The sequence below is a fragment of the Tiliqua scincoides genome, chromosome 6 (assembly GCF_035046505.1).
Source record: "Tiliqua scincoides isolate rTilSci1 chromosome 6, rTilSci1.hap2, whole genome shotgun sequence".
In the NCBI taxonomy this organism is placed as follows: domain Eukaryota; kingdom Metazoa; phylum Chordata; class Lepidosauria; order Squamata; family Scincidae; genus Tiliqua; species Tiliqua scincoides.
Window position 1 is genome coordinate 9947491 of NC_089826.1, and position 23292 is coordinate 9970782.

General features: G+C 44.8%; 1 protein-coding gene and 1 pseudogene across 2 annotated transcripts in view; both read right to left on the reverse strand.

Annotated features, from left to right (window-relative positions):
• Positions 1–702: 702 nt before the first annotated feature.
• On the reverse strand, positions 703–822 carry LOC136656182 (5S ribosomal RNA; annotated as a pseudogene).
• Positions 823–3519: 2697 nt separating this feature from the next.
• Positions 3520–23292, reverse strand: part of RASGEF1B (RasGEF domain family member 1B) — a 35140-nt gene continuing 15367 nt past the window's right edge. The window contains exons 3-14 of one of the 2 annotated variants that reach the window (XM_066631894.1): positions 21784–21906; positions 19211–19348; positions 16083–16295; positions 15169–15243; positions 14503–14598; positions 13456–13558; positions 12741–12820; positions 12011–12106; positions 9316–9411; positions 7300–7423; positions 5881–5953; positions 3520–4880 (exon numbers count right to left, since the gene is read on the reverse strand). In XM_066631894.1, coding sequence (XP_066487991.1) covers positions 4856–4880; positions 5881–5953; positions 7300–7423; positions 9316–9411; positions 12011–12106; positions 12741–12820; positions 13456–13558; positions 14503–14598; positions 15169–15243; positions 16083–16295; positions 19211–19348; positions 21784–21906 — 1242 coding nt within the window. In that variant the 3' untranslated portion in view covers positions 3520–4855. Of the gene's footprint in view, positions 4881–5880; positions 5954–7299; positions 7424–9315; positions 9412–10319; positions 10388–12010; positions 12107–12740; positions 12821–13455; positions 13559–14502; positions 14599–15168; positions 15244–16082; positions 16296–19210; positions 19349–21783; positions 21907–23292 lie in introns of those variants that run through there. The other variant, XM_066631895.1, reaches the window with a different exon arrangement.

The following is a 23292-nucleotide window of genomic DNA, read 5'->3' on the forward strand; positions in this document are numbered from 1 at the left end:
GATGTCCTACATTTTGGGGTGCCTTGTGCCCTTTTGCACTTATGACATCTGTCCCCCACCCCGGGGTGGAACCTATACGTGTAGCTGGTATGTCAGGCACTAACAAGACTCACTGTTGTGGTTTTAAAAAGATGCTTTCGCTGGTGAACCGCATCAGCAAAAAATAAAGCAATTTCTGCCTGCATCCTTCCACGCCTGCACACATCTTGGATTCTGACCTGATCTGTATGGCTGCCTCTTTCCAAATGGGGCATCTGCACTCCCCTCCCCCCCAGCCTACCCTTTTTTCAATACAACATTCGCACATCTGCACTGTGGAGGAGAGAAGGGACCCTGAACAAGGAGGCTTCTATTGCTGCAATCAGACGCCAAGCTCATTTGCATCCAAAGTGAAGAGCCTCTGGCTGGCCAGGGGCAATAACATTTGCATCTACTTTCAGAAGAGGCAGTCCCACAGGGGCTAGCATAGCGCTGCACCTGCTGCCGTGTTGCAAAGGGGGCAGAGCTCATTCACGCACACTGCCTGTTCCGGTGTGTGTGCACACATCCCTCTCTTGTTGTCAACATTCTCCACCTCCCACACGTATCACAGCTACTGCTTTGGACTGTCAACATTTGGTGCTGCTTCCTCTGAACTCTTCTCTCTCCCCACTCACCACCAATTTATTTAAGCACAGGTTGGCAACCTTCAGTCTCGAAAGACTATGGTACAAGCCGGTATTCCCAGGCGGTCTCCCATCCGAGTACTAACCAGGCCTGACCCTGTTTAGCTTCCGAGATCAGACGAGATCGGGCATGTGCAGGGTAACAGTTGCTGCCATTATAAATGACCGAACTACCAAAAAAAAAAATCTAAAATTCACAGTATTCACAGAATACTTATGGGTTACCTGATAACTCTTTAACCCGAAGCATGTAACCACTGTGAATGCCTGTGTTGTAATGTTCATCTCGTTCCAACTTAATTTGATAGGTGCTCACTTTTCCAGGTCCCTGACAGCCAAATCAGATGAGATGTGGGAGTTCTAGAGTAATAATGTCATATGAGGCATTCAGAAAAAGTAACCTATAATTGAGTTTGGGACTCCAGCGTAAGAGTGCTATAAGCTCTCATCCAGTGTTCTTCAACCTGTGAGTTGTGATCCCAAAGGGGTCACAAAGCCTCATTGGGGCAGGGGGAGCTTGTGCAAGAGAAGGTCTGGATCCAGTCTAATAATGGTACGTCCTTGTCAAAACTGCATTCTTGATATAATCTGACACAGACTCTTCTCACTGTCTTGCCCTGCAGCTCCAGGGTTGTTGTAAAGACACAAGAGGTGGAGGGAAAGGGGTGGACTGGGCAGGGGTGGGCAGATTGGGTTCCAGGAGGGGGGATGGAATCAGTGGGGGTCCCCAGTCTCATATTTTATTTATTGAGGTTGTAGCACGAAAAAGGTTGAACATCACTGCTCTAACCCTTTTGCCTCATACAGATTCCCTCACTTAAATCTTCCCCCAAAGGTATATATACCTATAAGTTTGCCTCTCCATGGCTAACAACACCTTCCAGGGGAAAGGATTAGCTCTTCCAAACCCCAGCATCTATCCAAATTGCTTTCAGTGGTTACTTTCTGAGACTTTTTTTTTTTCTTTCTCCACAAGCAGCTGCAGGTAGGAGCTCTTTGAATTGGAACTGTGGCATGAGGGGGTGAGGGTCTAATCTCCCCCACGCCTGGCAGCTGCAATTCAGCCCCCTACAGCTGCTTCTTGAGATTGATCTGTTTGGTGATTTAAAAAACAACAACAACAACAAAAAACCAAAGATGTCTTGTTTGGCCCTGAGAGTGTGGCTTATAAGAGTAAAAACAGAAGACGGGAAGATCACAAGTGGCCACTTGAACAGTCTATCAGTACGGTTCCCATGAGATTAGCACCACACAACACTTTTTTAAAAAGGCAAATTGCTAAGGGATTATGTGGGAAAGTGCCATTTCTTAGAGTCTGTTAGCCAATGTGCGGTGATGAGAAAGCATTCTCGATATCCGGTGCATCCCTTAAGATTTTGGGAAGTATTCTTCACTTAACAGCACAATCCTAACTAAATCCTTCTCCCCACAGTGATCTTGTGTGCCAATGGAGCGTGTGCTGTAACATGTCGGGGGGGGGGGATATACACTGGGTCTTACTCAAGGTAACGGAAGAAAAGTTCTCCTATCCCTAGGGAAGCCTCCACTGCCCCAGTGGGTCTCTTGGCTCTGTTACAAGAACATAAGAACAGCCCCACTGGATCAGGCCATAGGCCCATCTAGTCCAGCTTCCTGTATCTCACAGCGGCCCACCAAATGACACCAGATAACAAGAGACCTCATTCTGGTGCCCTCCCTTGCATCTGGCATTCTGACATAGCCCATTTCTAAAATCAGGAGGTTGCACATGCACATCATGGCTTGTAACCCGTAATGGATTTTTCCTCCAGAAACTTGTCCAATCCCCTTTTAAAGGCGCCCAGGCCAGACGCCATAACAGCATCCTGTGGCAAAGAGTTCCACAGACCAACCACGCATACAGTAACACGCTGTCCAAGTTATTTTGCTGGCACAAGTCTGAGGAAAGTAATACAGAGGAAAGGCAACAGGGAATGAGGTTAGAATCTTATGCACACTGGTGCTGCTAAGATCCAACCCCTCTTCAGTTCTGCCTCCCTCTCTCATTCCTCCCATTGCCAAAACTCTCTCATTCCTCCCCCTTCCCTTCCTTCCCACTCCTCCGCCAGTCCCTGCTCCTGGCTACACTTCGCAACTGGCTTCCTCCAGCAGTGGAAGTGGGCCCTGTATGTGGCGGTGGATGTAAAATGATTGCTTGCGCCGTGCTGCGTGCAGCCGTCTTATGTGGAATTGAGCTGTAAATGTTGCTCTTAAACTGGGGGAAAATAACAGAATATTTTAGAAGCATGTGTTGTGTGTGAGTGTGATTAAACTGGGGTTTGTGGGTTTCATTCAGATCCCCATAATTCAAGCACTGATGCTCCCACGGTGAGTGGGAGGGGCTATTTCAGCACCTGCAATACTTATCAGGCCACCCAACCTATAGCTATGCTAGCCCTCTAGGTGGGGGTGGGGGTGATAAATTTCTTATATAAAAAGAGACAGACCAAGAATTCTTTTCCCTTTTCCAGTCTACAGGTAGGTGGGGTGATGCACATATGTTTTTAAAATTTATTTTTAATTCTGAATAGCAGCACCAATTACATAAACACGTCTCTTTGCTTAGGTGGCCAATGATAAGTCATGGTCTAACATTCCAGGGTCTGCCAAAATTTCCTGGCAGGTAAAATAGAGTGGATAAGCATTAAGAGCTATTATGGACTTCATAGGAAGTGCACTAGAATGACCTTTTTAAAATAAAATGAAAAAAGTTCATAAACCCAGACTTCAAGAGACACAGTCAGGGGCTAGTGGTTTTCAGCACATAGCTGCAGTTGAAGTGAAACCTTGCTTTGTGTCTAGGTGGGTTTTACAATTTTACCCCACCATCCTATACGTGTCTACTCAAAAGTGAGTCCAGTTGAGTTCAACGGAGCTTCCTCCCAGGTAAGTGTGGACAGGATTACAGCCTCAGCTACACTGGATCACATATACTACAGCCATTAGCTTAACACACCGATATAAATTATGCTTTTATTATTATTTTTTTCTTTTTATCTACCCACAGTCTTGAGCTATGGTTTCTTAAGCAGAAAAAAAGACGACCAAAGTTATACAGTAATGCAGGATGGGATGGGGTGCAAAAAGACACAGATAGCTACAGACATTTTGGACATGTCTATACTACAAAACTGAAACCAGCTTCAACCCCATTTTTTATTTTTTATTTTTACTATTATAGCTCCCAGCCAAGGACTTTGGAAACTGCATGTCTATGAAAAAGCTGAGAGTCTCATGAATGCCCTTGAAGAACTATAATTCCCAAGGCAATTTGACAAAAGCCAAGACACTTAATCTGGCATGAAACCAGTTTAAACTGTAGTGTAGAAGTGCCCTTAAACAAAAACAAAACCAAAAAGAGACAGAAAGAATGTAAAACAGGAGAAACTAAACTCTTCTGGACAGCCTAGCTACACTTGCTACAAATCCTTCAAGTGTCTGTTTTTTTCCTATCACAGCACTGGATTTGGTACTTTTTAAATTTTTAAATAAAATACAATAAGAGTTTGCCAACCAGCAGCAAACTCAAAGAAAATATGAATATCAGAATAATAATTAATCCCCCCCTTTCCACAATAAATAGATGAAAAGTCATAGCAGCCCGTTCTACTGGGTTGTGAACCTCTTCCTCTCTTGGGAAGGAAGCCCCCATTCCTTGGTGCGAACAAGCAGGTTTGCATTTCAATTCTTCACTCAGTCTGGAATTCCCACTTTGATGATTTCACAACAGGTGACGTGAAAGTTGGCTTTAGAGCCCAGCAGTCAAGTACACAAGCAGCAGCAAGTCAAAACACATCAAAAGAGCAGCAAGGCAAGAGCAAGGTGCAGGGAAATCCCATCCAGGTGTTTTGAAAGGACTCCAAGAAGGAGAGTCTGATCTTCAAAAGGGTTTCCTCAATACCATCTTTGATCAGCCGCCCATTACAAACTTGCAATCTGATGGTCCATCAGGTTTGAAAAGTTGCTCTGTTCTCTTTTCTCGGTCTCATTAACTTGCAGTCGTTCTTTAGTACAATGTCCTGACATGTCTTGAGTAGCTGCGCTGGTCTCATAACTTAAAACGTCGCTTGATTTCAAAGGGGAAAATAAATATGCGGCCTAAATAATGGCCCTTAGTAATAAGAATCCACGCAGGGCAGCAGCAACGGTGGGAGCAGACAGTCACTTGCATGTTAAACCCTTCCCAGAAGAGTTGACCTAAAGACAAAATGGGGGGGGGCATTAATTAAGACATTGGAAATGATTTCTGATGGGCACAGAATGCCTTGGGCATGTATTACATTTTGTGTCCCTCTCTGAACAATCAACAACAGGTCTTGGTGCATTTGTAAGACAGGCCTTGAGGGTCTTGGGCATATCACAGGCCATGACCCCAGGATGGCAGACATACTTGGGACAAAATGCTATCCAACTTTGTTTTCCTGACTACACAAGGGGAACAAAAATAAGGCATAATCAATGCATCAGTGCAATTGAAGCTATTAAAAAAAAAAAGCACTGACTTCAGAGAATTAGGCCTGGTCAACACATGGAAGGGAATGAGATGGCAGTACCACTTCAGATAGGTTACCACATTTTTAAAATGCATTCCCTACATTACAACTCTGGGGAAACAACAACAACAAAAAAATCAACCCAGCAGATAACAAGCTGAGCCAAAGCCCTTCTCTTTTCTTTCTGACCTCTGGTTGTGCTAGTTGTCTTTACACAGGGAGCTTTTGCTTTTTTTTAATACACTAAAGTGCATTCAAAATCAGAATCCATCACCTGTAGTCTGAAGTGGTGCAATCCAGTCCACCACCTCCATGAATAAGGCGAGCTCTCAAGCTGCCATTTCAGGGCACACTTACTCGGGAGTAAGTACCACTGAGTTTCAAGGCATAGGATCAGGCTATTCTTCAATTTGACTGGTAAAGTCAACACTCTCAAAAAAAGAGAAGAAAGGAGAGAGACATTGAGAGAAGGCTGGCTGGGTCTTCAGTAGGCATCTGAATTTAGAGTTGGGGTGGGTGGAATGAAGATAAAGCTGTTTGCACAAATTTGTCTTGAAAGCCCAGGAATTAAAGTCACAGTTTTTTGAAGTTCACACTGTGTTCATCTGTTGAGGCAAGCAACCCGGCTTTTGGCGCTGAAGCCATCTGACGCTAGCAGCACTTTTGCGGTCTGCTGATTTGATGGCAAGAGTCTTGACACTGACCTTAAAGTCTTCCATCTGTCCTTTTCAATGTGGTTCTCAGGGCCTTCGCTCTCATATGAAGCCAAGTAAAGTGCTACGGAGCAAACAAAAACAGTACCATTAGAGTCATCTTCCAGGCCTTGTTTCAGAGTAGAGCAGCTTCAGCTTCATGGGGGGGGGGAGAAAACGATCGATCGATTCTTTGTAATTGTCACATCTCTCTTATGTTCTGAATCATATCATGATAATTACAAAACAAAACAAGATACAAGTATTTCCATCGATAGATCGAATATTTTCGATAGATAGATCGATAGATAGATATCTCGCCATAGTTTTGAATGTATAGCAATCTAGCTTGGATGCAGTTAAGACAGCTTGCTGAATATTTTGAGATCAAGGGCCAAACAGGACATGATGCAGAAACTCTGTGCTTGAACGCCAGATCTGTCTGCACACAAAAATAGGCAACAACAGCTGGGGGTAGGAATTTCGATAGGAACTGCAGCACAGTGGGAGAGAGATCTAGCACCCCCCCAGTCAAGTTTATTAAATCTTTAATAAGATCTTTAATCATACATACACACATTCTAAATCTTCTACTGGTGATAGAAGGCAAGTGTTCTTGAGGCCTGTAGATTTTTGTGTGCATTTCAGAGGGAGTGGAGAAAGAGCACTCAACACCCAGACACAGTTTTTTGAACAAGAGAATGGAGTCAGGAGTTCCAGTGATAAAACTCCCACCTGATGTCTAGCTTGGCCCTGATGGTAGATGCAACATCCATTCAGATTGATCTGCTGTAGCTGCTACTTGGGGTTACACTTTTTGTTTACTGGTCTTTCATTTATCAAACAATGTCTATTCTGCTTTTCTGCCCCATGTGGGCCATAATTTTTCTCAACACCATTAAATTAAAAACTAGTGACAAGGTAAACAGCATAAAAACTATTTTTTAAAAATATGCATTATCATAGTTGTACTTAAGTACTATTAAGGTTGACAATCACTCTATAAATATAGTGAACAAATAAGTTTTTCACCTGCAGCAAGAACCTGAGTTATCCCCCAATTTGTATGTCAGATGTACATTTCATCAACCCAGATGATAGGTAGCTATCACTCATGCCTTTTCCTCCATGCATCTGGTGAGTGGGCTAGCTGCCTTTTGGGTTGTTGTTTTTTAAGTGCCACATAATCATATCTAAAATAGCTGCAAAACCTCCACCAAGATTGGATGAATGTCTTGCCAGTGTTATTGGCACTAGCCAATCAGTAGTTCTTGTAGCTGGCTGTTGCTGCATACTTGTGGAACAGAAATTTTCTCCTCCTTCCAAAGCAGTCCCACAGCTCTATGAAATGTTAAAAGCCTGCCTCTCCCCTATCCAACCGCTACAGTTCCACATACTCTGTGTTATTACAGGAGATGGCCCATCTCTTACCATCTTCATTGAAGACTGGCATGGTGAGCAAGTACTGAAGGATTTTCCGGTCCCTCTCAAAAGGACACTCCACCTGTTTCCACGTCATAAACTCACTCACTTGTTTAGCCAGTTCCCAAAATTTCTGTGATTAAAAAGGAAAGGAAAACAGACATTAGCACAAAAGCAAAAACACACACAAAAAAATGCAAAAACAAACTATTCAGGTGCGACTCGCAAAAGAGATGGTGTTAATTCAAAAGTGGTGTATCCCATACTTTGGATAGAGAAGGTCAACTTTCTTTTTTCTTATTAAAACTGGAGACATCACTTCACCCTTACGCTCAAAAAGGTTTCCTTCCAGCCCAATTCTAACTAAATTCCTACATGGCAATGCACTGAGCACGAGTATAGGTTCCGCCTCATCCCATGGAGGAATTTTGGCTGCTGGAAGTCTCCTCAGAGTAAGGGGACATTTGCCCTCTTGCTCCAGGATAAGTCCCAGCAGTTGCAATGCGTCAATTTGGACCTGCACCACTGATATCACCGGTGCGAGTCTGAGTTGATCCATGTAGGAGGATCAGGCCCAGGACATGGGTTCGGATGCAGTGATGCTGCCCCCCCCCCCCGGGCCCAATCTGCCCATCCTCATCACCACCCTTCCCCACTCTTTTTGTGCTGTGATTCATGCCTTTTTCTTCATTGCCTGCAATTTTCTCCCTGTGGTTCCAAAACTTCATAACCCACTGTTAACACACTTTTCATTCAGGAGCGTGGGTTGCCGTGCTGAGTTTTGCAACTTTGGGGATTTAAGGGAATTTCCCCAGGGTTCTGGGATTCCCTGTACATCTGGGAGAGGGACTCTTCAAGGCAGCCTCTCCCTCTGCCCCAGTTCCCTGGAATGGTGGCAGCTACTCCTGCCTGGATGCAAGGAAGGGCACCAGGATGCAGGTCTCTTGTTATCTAGTGTGCTCCTTGGGGCATTTGATGGGCCGCTGTGAGATACAGGAAGCTGGACTAGATGGGCCTCTGGCCTGATCCAGTGGGGCTGTTCTTATGTTCTTATGTTCTTACTCAGTTTCTCCCAGTCTGCCCAGTAAAAGGAGGGAAGCAGAAAGCAGGGGCTGCGTGACAGATGCTATCCAATGAGTGCAGCATCTTGACGGTCCGCCAGCTTTGCTTGCCCTCTACTTGGATATAACTGAACACTGGACCTGGAAGTATAACTGAACAGATGGATGTAGTTTTTCCATTGAAAACACTGGACCTGGAAGCATCAACATGCAAATATCTCCTCATCACAGTATTAAGTCCAAAGAGAGAAGCACCTGCCTCTGGATTGTGTATGAGAGTTCAGAATCTGCTCTGGAAGGAATCCCTGTTCCTCAGTTCTACGCATGTTGGCTGGCAAGGGGTGAGAAAGGTACAGTTCCTCTCCGATGAAAAAAGGTGAGCTCCATACACTGAGGAGCCTACACTATGTCAGAATGCCAGATGCAAGGGAGGGCACCAGGATGAGGTCTCTTGTTATCTGGTCTGCTCCCTGGGGCATTTGGTGGGCCGCTGTGAGATACAGGAAGCTGGACTAGATGGGCCTATGGCCTGATACAGTGGGGCTGTTCTTATGTTCTTAACTACAATTCCCAGGAAGCCTTGCAGGTCTCTTGTTATCAGGTGTGCACCCTGGGGCATTTGGTGGGCTGCTGTGAGATACAGGAAGCTGGACTAGATGGGCCTATGGCCTGATCCAGTGGGGCTGTTCTTATGTTATGTAGGAGGTGCAACTCCTTTATCATTTATTTTCTTCTAAAACGGGAGTCATTCCTCTCATCAAAAGACTGCCACCGTTCATGCATCCTTGCCAACAGGATACTGCAGACATCAGACTACTCAGTCTATACTCAAGGCCTAACCCTGCTTACAATTAAAATCCAGAGCAGTGGCGCCAGCCCTTGGGCTAGGCTTTCTGCTCCCATCTCAATTAGCAAAGCTTAGCAAACATCAGACATCAGGAAATCCTGAGCACGCTCTACTTACTTCGAAATTGACATGGCCATTGGGAAGGCGGTTAGCGCAGCCTTCGTTGAGGAAATAAATGTCCTTGATGAGCAGGCTGAAGAAAGGGATCACAATCTAAGGGGAATGAACAAAGAAGATACCAAGCTCACCACTAGACTCTGAAACGCAGCAGCACAGTACGTATGAACACAGGCAAATTTGAACCATTGAAGGTAAAAAGATTCTTACCGTGCATTCCCCAATAAATACAGCCGACAATAGGTATGGGATTCAATGGGCCACTTTATTAACTTACAACAAGCACAACAAGGCAAAATAGGTAAACAATACCCAAACTAAGTGCAGGGTTCTAAATGGGGGAAACGGCCCTAGCCGTCTACGTCCCCCAGTCTCATAGGGCGTCCACCCGACTCCAGGCGTAGCTCAATAGTTATTAAGCCTGCCTTTCACCGTCGCCTGAAGAGGGTAAGCCAGCCAAACTGCTATGCTTTCAGGTCACCTCTGCAAGGCCCCAAAGTTCAGACCAGGGGCTAGCCAGCCTTGCCTCCCCGAGCCGGTCAAGCATCTTGAGAGCGGTTCTGGTTCACCCCTGCCCTTGCTGGCTTAGATTGGACGCCGAGAAGGTCTTCTGTCTACCCACCCCGCACTTCTACCGCCACAAGGGGAGGTCAGCCTAAACTAGCTGCACAGAGACAGAAGACAGAATTTTTTCCAGCTAGTTAAAACTAGTTAGTTTTTCCATAGTAGTTAAAACTAGTATGACAGCGCATTGTTGCCATGGTGTATGCATTCACTTTCTTTACCCCACTTTCACTTCTCATCAAATAGGGTTTATAGGTTTTCACAACACTACAAAAACCTGCAATTAGATTAATAGAGAGACAGCCCAATCCTAGCTAAATCTAGCCCCTGCTGCTGTGCCAATGATGTGTGCTATATCCAGCAAGGGGACTGGGGGGTCCAGAGGCTTCCTCAAGGTAAGGGAACTTTCATTCTCTTACCTTGGAGTAAGCCTCCATAACCCCAATGGTTGTCCTCAGATCTGCACCATCTAAGCCCAGAAGAAACATGTCATTTTTCTTTGAGACCACTGTCAAGCAATTAATAGATTATATTTAATCAGATGAAAACCCGGAGATGTCAGCAATGCCTATTTTCACATGCAACTCCATGAGCAATGCTGATGGGCCCTATTCAGTCCTCTGCAATAAGAAGCTTTCAGCACCTCTTAGAAACTTCAGCAGGCCCTGCTGGGTGAGTTAACAGTCTCTATAAAAGGGTAGTGCTGAGAATAGTTCTTAAGGGACCCAAAATAAAGATCCACTTCTTTTCATTTTAACTGAGCCCCAGGATACCTGCTCTTTTAAAAGACCGAACAAATGACACGAAGCTTGCAGAGGGTATCTTTGGCCAAGGGATAGCCTGCAAAAGCTTCGCTCCATTTATTTTAATCTTCAAGCCTTTCATCCAAGGAGCAAAGTACTTCTTACTCTTTACAACTTTGCTTCCTTTCTTATACATTCTGGGCTACGGGGGGGGGGGGGGAGAGAACCACTTGAAAATTGATTCTCTGTGAAAGGGTAGAATGGGGAAATCAAATGGAAACAAAAATATTTCTATCAGGGCAGAATGGGAAGGCTTGCCAAAGAAAGGTTCAGAATGAGCTAGCTTTATTCTTGGGTTACAAAGCTTTCCTTTCTTCCTTATGAAGGCAAGAGAGAAGAGCCTGTTGCTAGCACAAGCCAGCTATAGTATCGATTTTTTCAACATGTACCAGATTTGTCAAGGTTCCTTATCATTTCCCTTCTGCCTTTTTGAGAGCTTGGCAGCAACTGTTACCCTGCACATGCCTGATCTTGTCTGATCTCAGAAGCTAAGCAGGGTCAGGCCTGGTTAGTACTTGAATGGGAGACCGCCTGGGAATACGGGGCGCTGTAGGCTTATACCATAGTCTTTCGAGACTGAAGGTTGCCAACCATTTAACCATTTTTTGAGAGCTTCATCAACAAGTTTTTCCCTTTGCAGATAGGCAGCTCTTTGAGCTAGGAATGCCTTTAGGAAAACCGTTCACCTATCACTGCCCCCCTCCGCCCTCAAAAACATGTACCTGGTTCTCAACTCCCCTGTAGGAGTTTGGGAACCACTGCACTACAGGCTAGTCTGCGCATAAACTACAATTCCATGGAAGCACTGTAAGCAGAGAATAGGGGTACTGTACTGTGCAGAATTCAACTTCTTGAAATTCTCAGCTGTTACTGAAAAATTTCTTGTCTTTATGGGAGCAATAATCTTCTTGTAAGCATTTGGGCTTAGATTTACAGAAGCCAAGATAGAATGATGCCTGCAACCGTTTCTAGGCATTCAGGACAGAGCTCTAGTATCTAGCTCCTTGCTTCTTCCCATGATTAGCAAAACCAGAATTATGCAAAAATGGCACATGCAAATTGACCTAGTTTGCATAATTTATACAGATTGCTGCTTTCCTAGGAACAGACTTCTACTATATTGCTACAGAATTTTAGTGTATTTAAAATGCAGCATTCATACAGTCTTAAGTAGACAGAAAAGGCCTTGAGGCTCTTCTTCTTTATGGGAAAAATGGCCACTGGTGACCTTAGATAAGGATTGTTCAGAAGAAGCTTCAATGGAAGTAGATAGTTCATCAATACACATATTTCAGCAATGGTTCACTGCAAGTTATTAACAATCATACCTTCTCTCTGTTGCTGTGAGCTGTCAAAGACCTCTGAGCTGCTCCACGCAGAGCTGTGCGGTAATTGTAGAAATTGCTGGAAGGGTCCATTTGATGCTAGAGAATGAAATCATAGAAATATAGATAAGAAAACTTCACACCATACATAGGAGGTACTAAAAAACCTCATCACAGATTCAAGGGAACAGCATCCAAATATAAAAGCAGAAATCGGACTGTTTTAGCAAGACATCTTCTCAAAACAGTGGGGCTGTTCTTATGTTCTTATGTAAAATAGCCAAAAAGCACAGGTTTTTCAAGACTGCAAGCAAGCTAGAGATTGATGAAGGAGTACGTAAATGCAAAGTCCTTGAGTGGGTCCATATAGAAATCCATGCTCAGCAATATCACCCATAATGCTCACAATTTTAGTGACATATAGAATCACAGACTACTTGATTTTTATACCTGGCAATGAAAAATTCCATAACAGCTTTGAACTAATGTCACAACAAGGAGGAATCTATTATATACAAGTATCTGTCTACTTCTCATTTACAGTGTAACGTAAATAATACTGTAGTATTATTACATAGTGTTTTGGCAATTCCTCCTTTAAGAGAAGTAATATGGTATATTCAACATGCATGGTTGCTATGATAGCTAGGTGTATTTGCACAAGGGCTCCAGGTTTCACGAACCCCAAGAAGGGTCTCTCTCACCCGGATTTTAGACCATCAACCAGTTTTACCTCAAGAATGTCAAACTTGGCAGTCTTCACTTTTGACCAGGTTTTCTTTAGCCGAGAGACGGGACTCATGTTCATTCCAGCTTTTTGTTCAAAAGAAGACCAGGAAGATGAGAGAGAATATTCAATATATTGAATATAGAAGATAAAGAATATAGAAGAAATAAAGAATAAAGAATAAAGAATATAGAAGATAAAGAATATTCAATATATTGCAAAACACAGAGAAGTTCAGCAATTAGTATGAAAACCATCACCCAAGAACACAACAGTCAGTCTGGGGTTAATTCATTAACAGCTTGGCTTTTCTATATCATTTGAGGCCGGGATTAAGCAATACAGAAGCTGCATGGTGACGGCCTTGGGCTTAGATATTGTAAAAGGGGACAACAGCCCAATCCTAACCTGTGCTGGAACAGGCCGGAACAATTTTATAAATATATAAAATCTCTACTAGATCAGGGCAAAAGCCCACCAAGTTCTGCATCCTGTTTCCCACTGTGACCCTGTGGGAAGCCTCTAGGGAAGCCCACTGCCAAGAGAGAAAGAAATACTGGTCTCCTCTACAACCGTTTTTCAGAGGCATGATGTCACTAAACAGCTAAAGAGCTAACGCACAGTCGACATGATGAACCAGGCAGACCCATTTCCAAGATAAGCCTCCTCTATAATAACATTGAAAAAGTTAGTGTCTGCAAACACTTCCTTTTATACTCACAGATAATGGCCATCAAAGAGTTAAAGTTGCCAATGTTGAAGCACTCCCGGGCCACGTCAATGAAATACTCAATCATTCTCGCCCTGTGTTTTTTCTTCACAGGCTGCAGGGGACAAACAAACAAGGGCAGGGAGTTATTTATGCTGGTTCTTACTAGAATGGCAAGGCCAAGGCATGGCGCATAGAACACAGCCGTACACATCCACATGCTTTAGGACCCACCCCACCACACACAAACACACAAAAATCACATATACAGTTTTACAGAGGATTCATCAAGTCTGGAGCATCATGGCCAACAAGACTTCCTGTGCAAGTAAACTTCAATAATCTGAAAAAGTAACTAACTGGAAGCAGCTGAAGTAGTTTGGTTCACAATATACATTAAATCACTCGATATTAGTCATATGTGAACCAGCCTATAATCAATGGAAAACTGGCAACCATGAACAGAGGAGAGTTCCAGACTTAGGGCCCAATCCTATCCAATTTTCCAGTGCTGGTGCAGTTGTGCCAGCGGGGTGTGCTCTGCATCCTATGGTGGAGGGGCAGTCACTGGGGCCTTCTCAAGGTATGGGAACATGTGTTGCCTTACCATGGGGCTGCATTATGGCTACACTGAAGCTGGAAAGTTGGATAGGATTGGGCCCTTAGGCTGTAATCTATTTAAAATTTTCCCCATAGGAGGAGGACCAAGCCCTAAGAAAAGGACACAAAGGTGCGTGAGTGGGTAAAAAGATCCCCTGCATATAGTAAATGAGCGCATCAGTGAAAAATTTAGCATGCCCTGATGTGCTGGTTGATGTGCTGGTTGATGTGCTGGTTGACTAAATGCAGAGAGTTTATATCCATTTTTAATACGAGAGGTCACCACAAAAAAAAACAACTGCCACCTTCACCCCCAGTTGCAGAGTCCAGAATTTTCCTACCTCAGTCTATCAAGACACTGTGCATCTTGCATCAAACAGTTCTTGGGCCTAGGAAAGTTTCCCAGTTCTGAACACATAACAAAAGCAGGAAGTGGTAACAGAAAGTAGTCCAACTTACCATGCATATTTCTGTAGCAACCAAGTAACTGAGCTTGTTGAACCATTCCACATAAGCTTCCAGGTTCCGACTCTTCTTCCGATCACTGTAGCAGCCCTGAGATATCAAAAAGTGGCAAGGAAAGGCAGGAATGCGCGTTAGTTTCCCAAATCGCATTTCAGGAAGAACAGTCTAAGCCTGCAGCCACAGTACTGACTTAACTAGGTGCTCAATAGTCTTCATTTCAAGGTTTCACCTGTACATCATAGTACAAGATAACAGCTTGTGGTACAGGTAACAGGCTGAGCATATAGGATGTAAGCCCTGACTAACCAAGACCCTAGGAAGCTGCTGTTAGTTTCAAGAACACAAGAAGTAGCACAAAGACCAGCATTCCTTGGACTGCCTTCATCTCCCTCACAATGTGATTCTTTTGCTTCTGCCCATCCACAGTACAGACACTTGCAAGGACAAAAACCACCCAAAGCTGCCTCTCTCCACCAGTTCCCTGCAACTGTTTCCATCCTGCTTTTTTTAGGTTTAAAATTTTTCCACCTCCTTGGCAAACAGGATCTGTGCCCTTCTTTCTAACAGTAAAGGGCCGCTTTAGTTTCACTTGCCCTGAAAGCTCACTGGAAAAAGCGGCAATCGAGGTTTACATTTCCCCCAGCGATCCTTTCTAGTCACCTTGTCATTATCCAATGGATCCTTCTGGACAAATGCTTGGACAAACTCTTGTGGTCCAATATAATTGAGTCTTTCCTGAAGAAATAAAAAAAAAACAAGAATTAAATAGGTCGCTTAAAGTACAAACTCACAGAAGAAACACAAAGAAAACACAAAGAAAAACACAGATAAGGTGAGGTGGATAGTGAGAAGGAGAAAAGAACAGGGTCAGCTTTAGACCAAAATGATGGTCCCGGTAAGGTGCATCTTCAGCATTCCCTTCTATTTCTTTGCATTTGAACTTGTTTTTTTATTGCATGTAGCCCTGACATGACTCTGATGCTTAGTCTGTATGCAGTATTTATATAAGATGACAGACAGGCATGATTTGGTAAATCTGTATTCATGCCACATATAAGTACATAAAAATGCATTTCTTCTAATTTTATAGAAGGTTTTATATTTAAGAATAACTGCAATAATAATAATAATAATAATAATAATAATAATAATAATAATAATAATAATACAGGTATTTCTATACCGCCTTTCTTGGTCCTCAGATTTCTCCTTAGACTTTATTCAAGGCGGTTTACATAGGCAATTTAAATCCCCATAGGGATTTTTACAATTTGAAAGAAGGTTTCTATCTTTCAAGAAACCACAACATTCAGATGTTTCCTCCTTGATCTGGCTGCACATTCTGGCCAACATCCTCCCACGCTCAGAGCAGATGGAACAGCTCGGCTCAGCTTGTCAGCTGCTTCAAGGTCGCACGGTGCCGGTGGCCTCGAACTAGCGACCTTTGGATGTTATCTTCAGGCAAATGGAGGCTCAACCCTCTAGACCAGACCTCCTGCCCCCCACTGAACACATCCCATCCCCAGATGGTCCCCTTCCTCTAAATCCTGCCCTGGGAAAAAGCATAAACTCACCAGCTCTATGTGAGTCAGCTGCTGGGCTAGCATGTAGGGGTCACTGCACACAGTGATGATGTCCCTCTGGATGGCCTGGGGTTTGGTCTTCAGGACTGTCAGCCTGTCTGTCGAAGTGGCATTGATTTTTGCAAGCACCTCCTCGTACTGGCTAAGAGAGGCCAGCTTACGGATGAGGCTCTGGCTCATCTGCTGTACGTTTTTCCGGTACATCTGCCAGAGAAAAATGAAATTATTATTAAGAATACTTGCATACCGTTTTTCAATAGGAGTAGTTCACGAAGCAATTTACATAATAAAATAAGTCAATGAATGGAAAGAAGGTTCAGCATTTATTTGGCACTTCTGAGCATTCTAATTGCTTCATATTACCTTGTTGCAATCCCTACAAATGGCCTAAGAAGGTAACTCAGTGTTATTATCCCCCATATGAAGGGGGGGCAGTGAGAGAAAAGAGGTGGAGGATGGCTTGACTAAGGCCACCCAACGAGTATGTAGCAAGGACAAGAAGCAGGGACTTCCTGGTTCATAGCTTAGCCAGGGGTCAGAAACCTTGTTGGGCAAAGAGGCTGGATATTTAGCGATGGTGTCAACACCTCACCACTGAACTTCCAGGTTGCTGAGCTCCTGGAAGCAACTGCATGGAGCTCGGCTTAGTAACTGAAGCCCTCTGCCCAATTTGCCCTACGCTAGACAGGGCATGGCAGAGCCACCTGCCCAGACTCGCGGAGTCCTGTGCTGCTGTGTGGCACAAGTTCCCATGCAGGCCAAACGGCATAGGCTAGATCCAGCATATGGGCCATACGTTGCTGACCCCTGCACAGAACCCAGATCTCAGAAAAGTCCACGCAGTGGCAGGTGCTAAATCATTCTCAAACCAGTTACTTATTTGACATCCAGGAAACCAATCCAGTCACTCCCGATTAATAGCAATGCAAAATTGGGCAGACATACTTATTACTCATAACCGTTTTCTTTCCATTGTTTGAAGAATTGCAAGGAGCCACGCCACTTGCTATTCCTGCCATGTGATAAATACTCATAGAAAGTACCTATAGCTTGCTAGGTTCTGTAAATCAATCCACACAAATCCCACCCAAGGACTGCAATCCAGGAGACACAACGCTAAAGGGGTGGGACCTAGACATGCTCTTTAAAAAAAGAAAATAGGCACAAAAATAAAGCCAGAAAAAGTGTCCAGAACATAAAAACACACATGCAAAAAAGCCACAGGCTAAAATTTTCTCTCCTCTTTTGGTTTAACCTTTTCTCCAAACTCCATCAGCTGGTGGCTGGGTGGGTGAAATGGTTGGGCCAGTGGTTTCTGAAACTATGACTCATGGGAAGCATACGAGATGTCACACAGCCAATCTTACATGGAAAGATCATCCATATAACCTAGAACACACACACACACACCCTCCTCTGAGGCTAAAACAAACACAACACCAAGCAACAGGTGATAGTCAGCCATTACAGAAATCAAGATTTTTTTAAAATTAATTTTTAAATAATGCAAAATGTTTTGCTGTAAAAGAAGGACACTACTGTGTGCCTTGAACTGCAGAACTATAGAGTCTGAAGAACTAATCTGTCAAACTCTTCTTCTCTAGCTGCCTTGTCCTTCTGTGATGGCCTCAATTCCATAAGAACAGGCCATAGGCCCATCTAGTCCAGCTTCCTGTATCTCTCAGTGGCCCACCAAATGCCCCAGGGAGCACACAAGACAACAAGAGACCTGTATCCTGGTGCCCTCCCCTGCATCTGGCATTCTGACATAGCCCATTTCTAAAAATCAGGAGGTTGCACATACACATCATGGCTTGTAACACATAATGGATTTTTCCTTCAGAAATTTGTCCAATCCCCTTTTAAAGGCATCTAGGCCAGGTGCCATCACCACATCCTGTGGCAAGGAGTTTCACAGACTAATTACCTGCTGGGTAAAGAAATTTTATTTTGTCTGTCCTAACTCAATTTTAGTGGATGTCCCCTGGCTCTGGTGTTGTGTGAGAGGGAAAAGATCATTCCTTCTCAAAATGCAGCTAAAAGAGTTAATGGGGAGGGGGGGGCAAAAGGTCCCTCAAATGGGTGGCAGTTCAGTCACCTGGGGTAAAAGGAATGAACCCACAGAGGAGAGCTTGAGGGCTCACCAAGTTCTTGAGAATTCCAGCAGATCTCTGCAATGCAGTGAAACAGAAGCAAGGTCACCATATTCTGCCTTTACCCTTCCAAGAGAACTACTAGCCAATATAACTAATAATTTATGACACCCAGAGCCGTATTGCGACTCACTTAGAGGTGGCAAGGATCTAATGTGACAAATCCCCCCCGCCCTCTGCAAAGCCCTCCTTGAGCACTCCTCCCACCGGCTAAAACAGCTGATGGTGAAAAGCAACAGACTGCGCCGAAACTCACCATTTCACCCTCCCCACCAAGGCTCACCCTGTCTCTCTACGGTCAGAGCCCGGCCCTTCCATTCACCCCCAGCCTGCCAGCCAGGTTCTTGTAGAGCCTCTATTCCCTTCTTTTAGAAACACGGCAAATCCTTTAAGGGCTTTGTTCTTTAATGCAAGCTCTAGGTGTATAATCTACCCTGGGCCCCATAGATAAAATGGGGTAGAAAGTCCAAGTAAATAATACAGACTTCTAGCTAAGCATTTGTGCTCCCACATGCTGGTTGACAGGCACCAGCTGGTGAACAGGTGGCTGGTAGAGGACAGTTGGTTTGAGGAGTGGGTGGGGGAGGAGAAGAGGGAGGAGGGGCCCAAAGAGATTTCGTTAGTGGATCAAACCACAAGCAGGGAAACTGAAGGTGTGAGATGGGAGCAATGGAAGGGGGGGGAGGAAGGGGAGTTTCAGGAGATACCTTAAATGTGCCTTCACACATGAGATGCCAAGCACACACTGACTGATAAAGCCATCCTTCAGACTCATTTTGTATTCCTGAAGTTTTTTTTTCCTCTTTCAGAGTTAAAATCAGTAGCACAGAAATTGGGTTTTGCACTTCCCGCGAGGGTTAAAACGTACAGCAGCTAAAACTGCTGTCTTTGGTTCTCTTTCCAAGTTGGCATTTACACCTGTTTTGAGACACGGCAGACCTCATCGCGCCTGCCCAAAAGACTCACCTCATCCTCACTGGCTATCCGATGGGCCAGCTCCTTTAAATTCCTCATCATTCGCTCATCTCGAAAATCATACGGAAAGGTCTCCGTCCACTCTGTTAACAGCTGCAGGATTTTGGGGGCAAGTTTCTGTAGCTGACTCTGGGGAGAGAAAAGCCGTGAGGAAGGTGGTTTCGTGTGCCTTCAAGGGATACAATTACTGCAGAAATACAGAAGATCAATGCTGCACACTAACTAGCACCTGTGAGTAGAGGTGTTTGAAAATGATGTTTGAAAATGGTGTTTGAAAATTACCTTACTCAGAGGTAAGCCCACTGTACTCAGTAATGGGCTGTGATCCTATCTTACTCAACAGAAACAAGCACCTCTACTCATGAGACCATATTTACAGCAGAACAAATCCTTACAGCACAATCCTGTACATACCAATTTAGAAGCAAGTCTCACTGAATTAAATGGAACTTACTCCCATACAAGTATGTAGAGCAGGGGTGCCCAAACCCTGGCCCTGGGGCCACTTGTGGCCCTCAAGGCCTCTCAATGCGGCCCTCAGGGAGCCCCCAGTCTTCAATGAGCCTCTGGCCCTCGGGAGATTTGTTAGAGCCCACACTGGCCCGACACAACTGCTCTCAGCATGAGGGCAACTGTTTGACCTCTCATGTGAGCTGTGGGATGAGAGCTCCCTCCACTGCTTGTTGTTTCACGTCCGTGATGCAGTAGCAGCAGCAAAGGAAAGGCCAGCCTTGCTTTGTGGAAGGCCTTTTATAGGCCTTGAGCTATTGCAAGACCTTCATTCATTCATATAAGTTCATCTTTAATATATTCATTTATGTAAACTTATGTAAATTTATTCAAATTTTAAATGTAAATTAATTCTTTTCTTCCCTGGCCCCCCGACACAGTATCAGAGAGACGATGTGGCCCTCCTGCCAAAAACTTTGGACAGCCCTGATGTAGAGGATTGTGTTCTCAATGTGCTTCAACTCTGGTGCTCACCAACAGTAGAATCAGACAGCTATCACAATTCAGGGAAAAGCCACCACAGGGTAGGTAGGTAGTTCTCAGTAGTGACCGGGGTGGCACAAGCTGAAACACCTTCTGATGCTGGCTCAGATCTACTTTAAAAAAAAACAACCCCTTAAGAACTCTTACTGCACGCCTCCCATGGTGCCTTAAAACCTGGGAGACTGCAACTTCCGATGAGACTTCTGATGAGTACGACAATTATTTGCTTCACGTTCAAGTGAGCATGAAGCAGGATCCGATTCATGCCCACCCCAGTGCAAAGCAGATAATTCTTGGATAGAGGGAGGTGGAGGGAGCAGCAGACTTGGGATGAAAGGCACCCAAGTCCATTGCGCCCTCAGGCCCTGCCGCTCGATGATGCACCTTCTAGTTACTGCATAGAAAAGTCAGCCCACACAGTGACGCAGTGATACAGTAAATCCAACCTTTCAAAGCCCCACTCCCTTGAACCATGTGCCTCTCCATGTGGTCAAACACATGATGCGCTCTTAAGTGGCTACAATGAGGTGATTGCCTTCAACTCCTATCCCAAGAGAGATGGTTCAATGTTTCCTTTAGTTATTACAACAAGGGTTTCAACACCTTTTGCCACTGGGCCACTACCAGCCAAAGACAGAGAGGAGGAATTATTGGCATTATTACTTCCCTGGAAGGCAGAGCACAGCAACACTTTGGGACAGTTTTCCTGGCTTCGTAGAAGTTCTTGTGGACACAGAGGCAATTTCATCCTAGGCTAGCGATAGAGGTAGTACTCAGTGGCATAGCTAGAGTGGTGCAAAGCAATAAGTTTTGCAGGTGCCTGAATGCGCTGTGCAAGCGGTCCCTCTCTCTCCCCTCCAGAGCCATTCTGGGTGGAGGGAGCAAAACAGAGGCATATGCCTGGCTCTGAAGGGAAGGAGGAAGGGCCACTTGCACAGTTCGTTCAGGCACCTGCAAAACTTAGTGCTTTGCACCCCCTCTAGCTACTGAAATAACAATGACTGTTGCTTTAACTCAATTCCAGCCAGCTTCTTAAAGTGGTAATTACATGCATTTAAATATAACATCTTACAGTGCTTGTTTTGTGAAGTCTCCCCTTGCAAGATTAAAAAAAGGGACACCCAGGTTTAACTGTAGACAACAAGCCTCAAATGTCAGGTCTAGAGCCTATTTTCAATGCTAAGGCCTCAAAAAAAAAATTGTGAAACCCAATACATGTGCACGGATCGCTTCAGAGCACAGTGAATAGGAATACTAGGAGTTTTTCCTTCTCGCTACTGAAAGCTGGTTCATGGATGTTGTACAACACAAACATCCAAGCCACCTACATTGAAGCACTGCTTGTGAGTGGAGATGGGATGATACAAACATTCTTGTTTGTGGCAAGTAACCTGCAAAGACTTGCAGGACTTCCCTTGATGCTGTATAGCCAATGATTAACAAGACTGAATGTGTGAACCAACCCCTAGCCAATATAGCTAACCTCATTCCACCTGGAGTTCCCGGCATCTCTTTCACGTAATCAAACACGGTGCAGCGTTAAATGAAAAGGCAGCAGGCAGGTCACTTACTTTATCGGCTCCAGGCTCCTCAAGTCTCTGCTGCTCAATACACAAATGGCAAACCTTTGCCATCAATTCATAAGGGTGCACGAAAAGCCGAGAGCTTAGCAGGAAAGTAAATATGTACGTTCTCTGCAGGTGAGAAAGAGACAAACACCATCAGTTTCTCACTTCACAGACACTGACTAGGACCAGCTGGGTGCTCATGCAGAAGACAACTAGCTGTGTTATCTTGAGAGGGTACCCAATACCACAGAGGTAAGCAAAACCTTAATTGCACCAAATCTTTGTATCAGCAACCCTAGTCTTATGAGTCTACCTGAGTTCACATATGCAAAAGTGCTCATTTGCTTGCTACAGAACCAATCAGGCTGCAAGGTACCCACTTTATGGCCTCCTCTCCAGACAGCTCCCCAAGGACCTTCATAAGGGACTTGGCTATGGTCAAACCAAACATGATGTTAGCTACACAGCACCACCCAGCCACCAGATTACTAACTCTTAAATCCAAAAATGGATTCCAGCATTCCATTTGGAAGTCCTGATTCGTCATTTTTAAAGCCCTGAATAGTTTAGGGCTGTAGTTCCCAAAATCTCCTGGAGTTCAGGAGCTGCAGTAAGTCCTTGAGGGGGGGGATGCAGGGATGCAATTTCCAGGACTGCCCACTGCTGGAGCACTAGGGCCTCTCTTTTACTTATAGCAAGGGTCTCCAAACCCTGGCCCGGGGGCCAGATGCGGCCCGTGGCAAGCCTCTATCCGGCCCGCGGCCAGCCTCTTGTCCCCTGAAAGCCTCTGGCCCACTTGGCCAAAAATGACTGGAACTACGCTCTAGTTGCATCTGGAGGATGTTCAAGGGCCAGAGAGTTTGAGTGAATGAGCCCATTCATTCATTTATTCACTCATCTAAGTTCCATCTCTAATTTATTTAAATAAATTTTATGTTTAAATTTTTTTTTTCCGGCCCTCAACACCGTGCTGGATATTTGATGCAGCCCTCTGGCCAAAAGGTTTGGAGACCTCTGACATAGGAAGGAGCAGCAGGGCCTCCCAGGGATGCGGCAAGCCCCATGGAAGCCTCAACAGGGGTCCCCAAGCTGCAGAGAGTGTCAAGGTAATGACGGTGACCTACTTGCGGTTTGCGATCGCAAAACCGGAAGCGGGTCGCGATTGTTATTTTGACATCATCCGTGGCTTGTGGAGCCCTGTGGAGGTTTCCACGGAGCTCCCTGCACCCCTAGGAAGCTGCTGCTCTTTCTTGTAAATAAAAGAAAGCCCCTGATGCCTCTGGCAGCGGCGCAATCCTGGGGATCACGTCACTGCATTCTCCCCCTCCCCACACCTTAAAGAGACAAAGGCAGAGGTCCTCAGGGCGGAGTGTCACAATGACCTATTTTGGGAACCTCTGGTTTAGGGCCTAGGTACCTCGATGGACCACCTCCCCCCACATGGTTGGAAACCTTCAGTCTCGAAAGACTATGGTATAAGCCTACAGCAGGGGTGCTCAATAGGTGGATCGC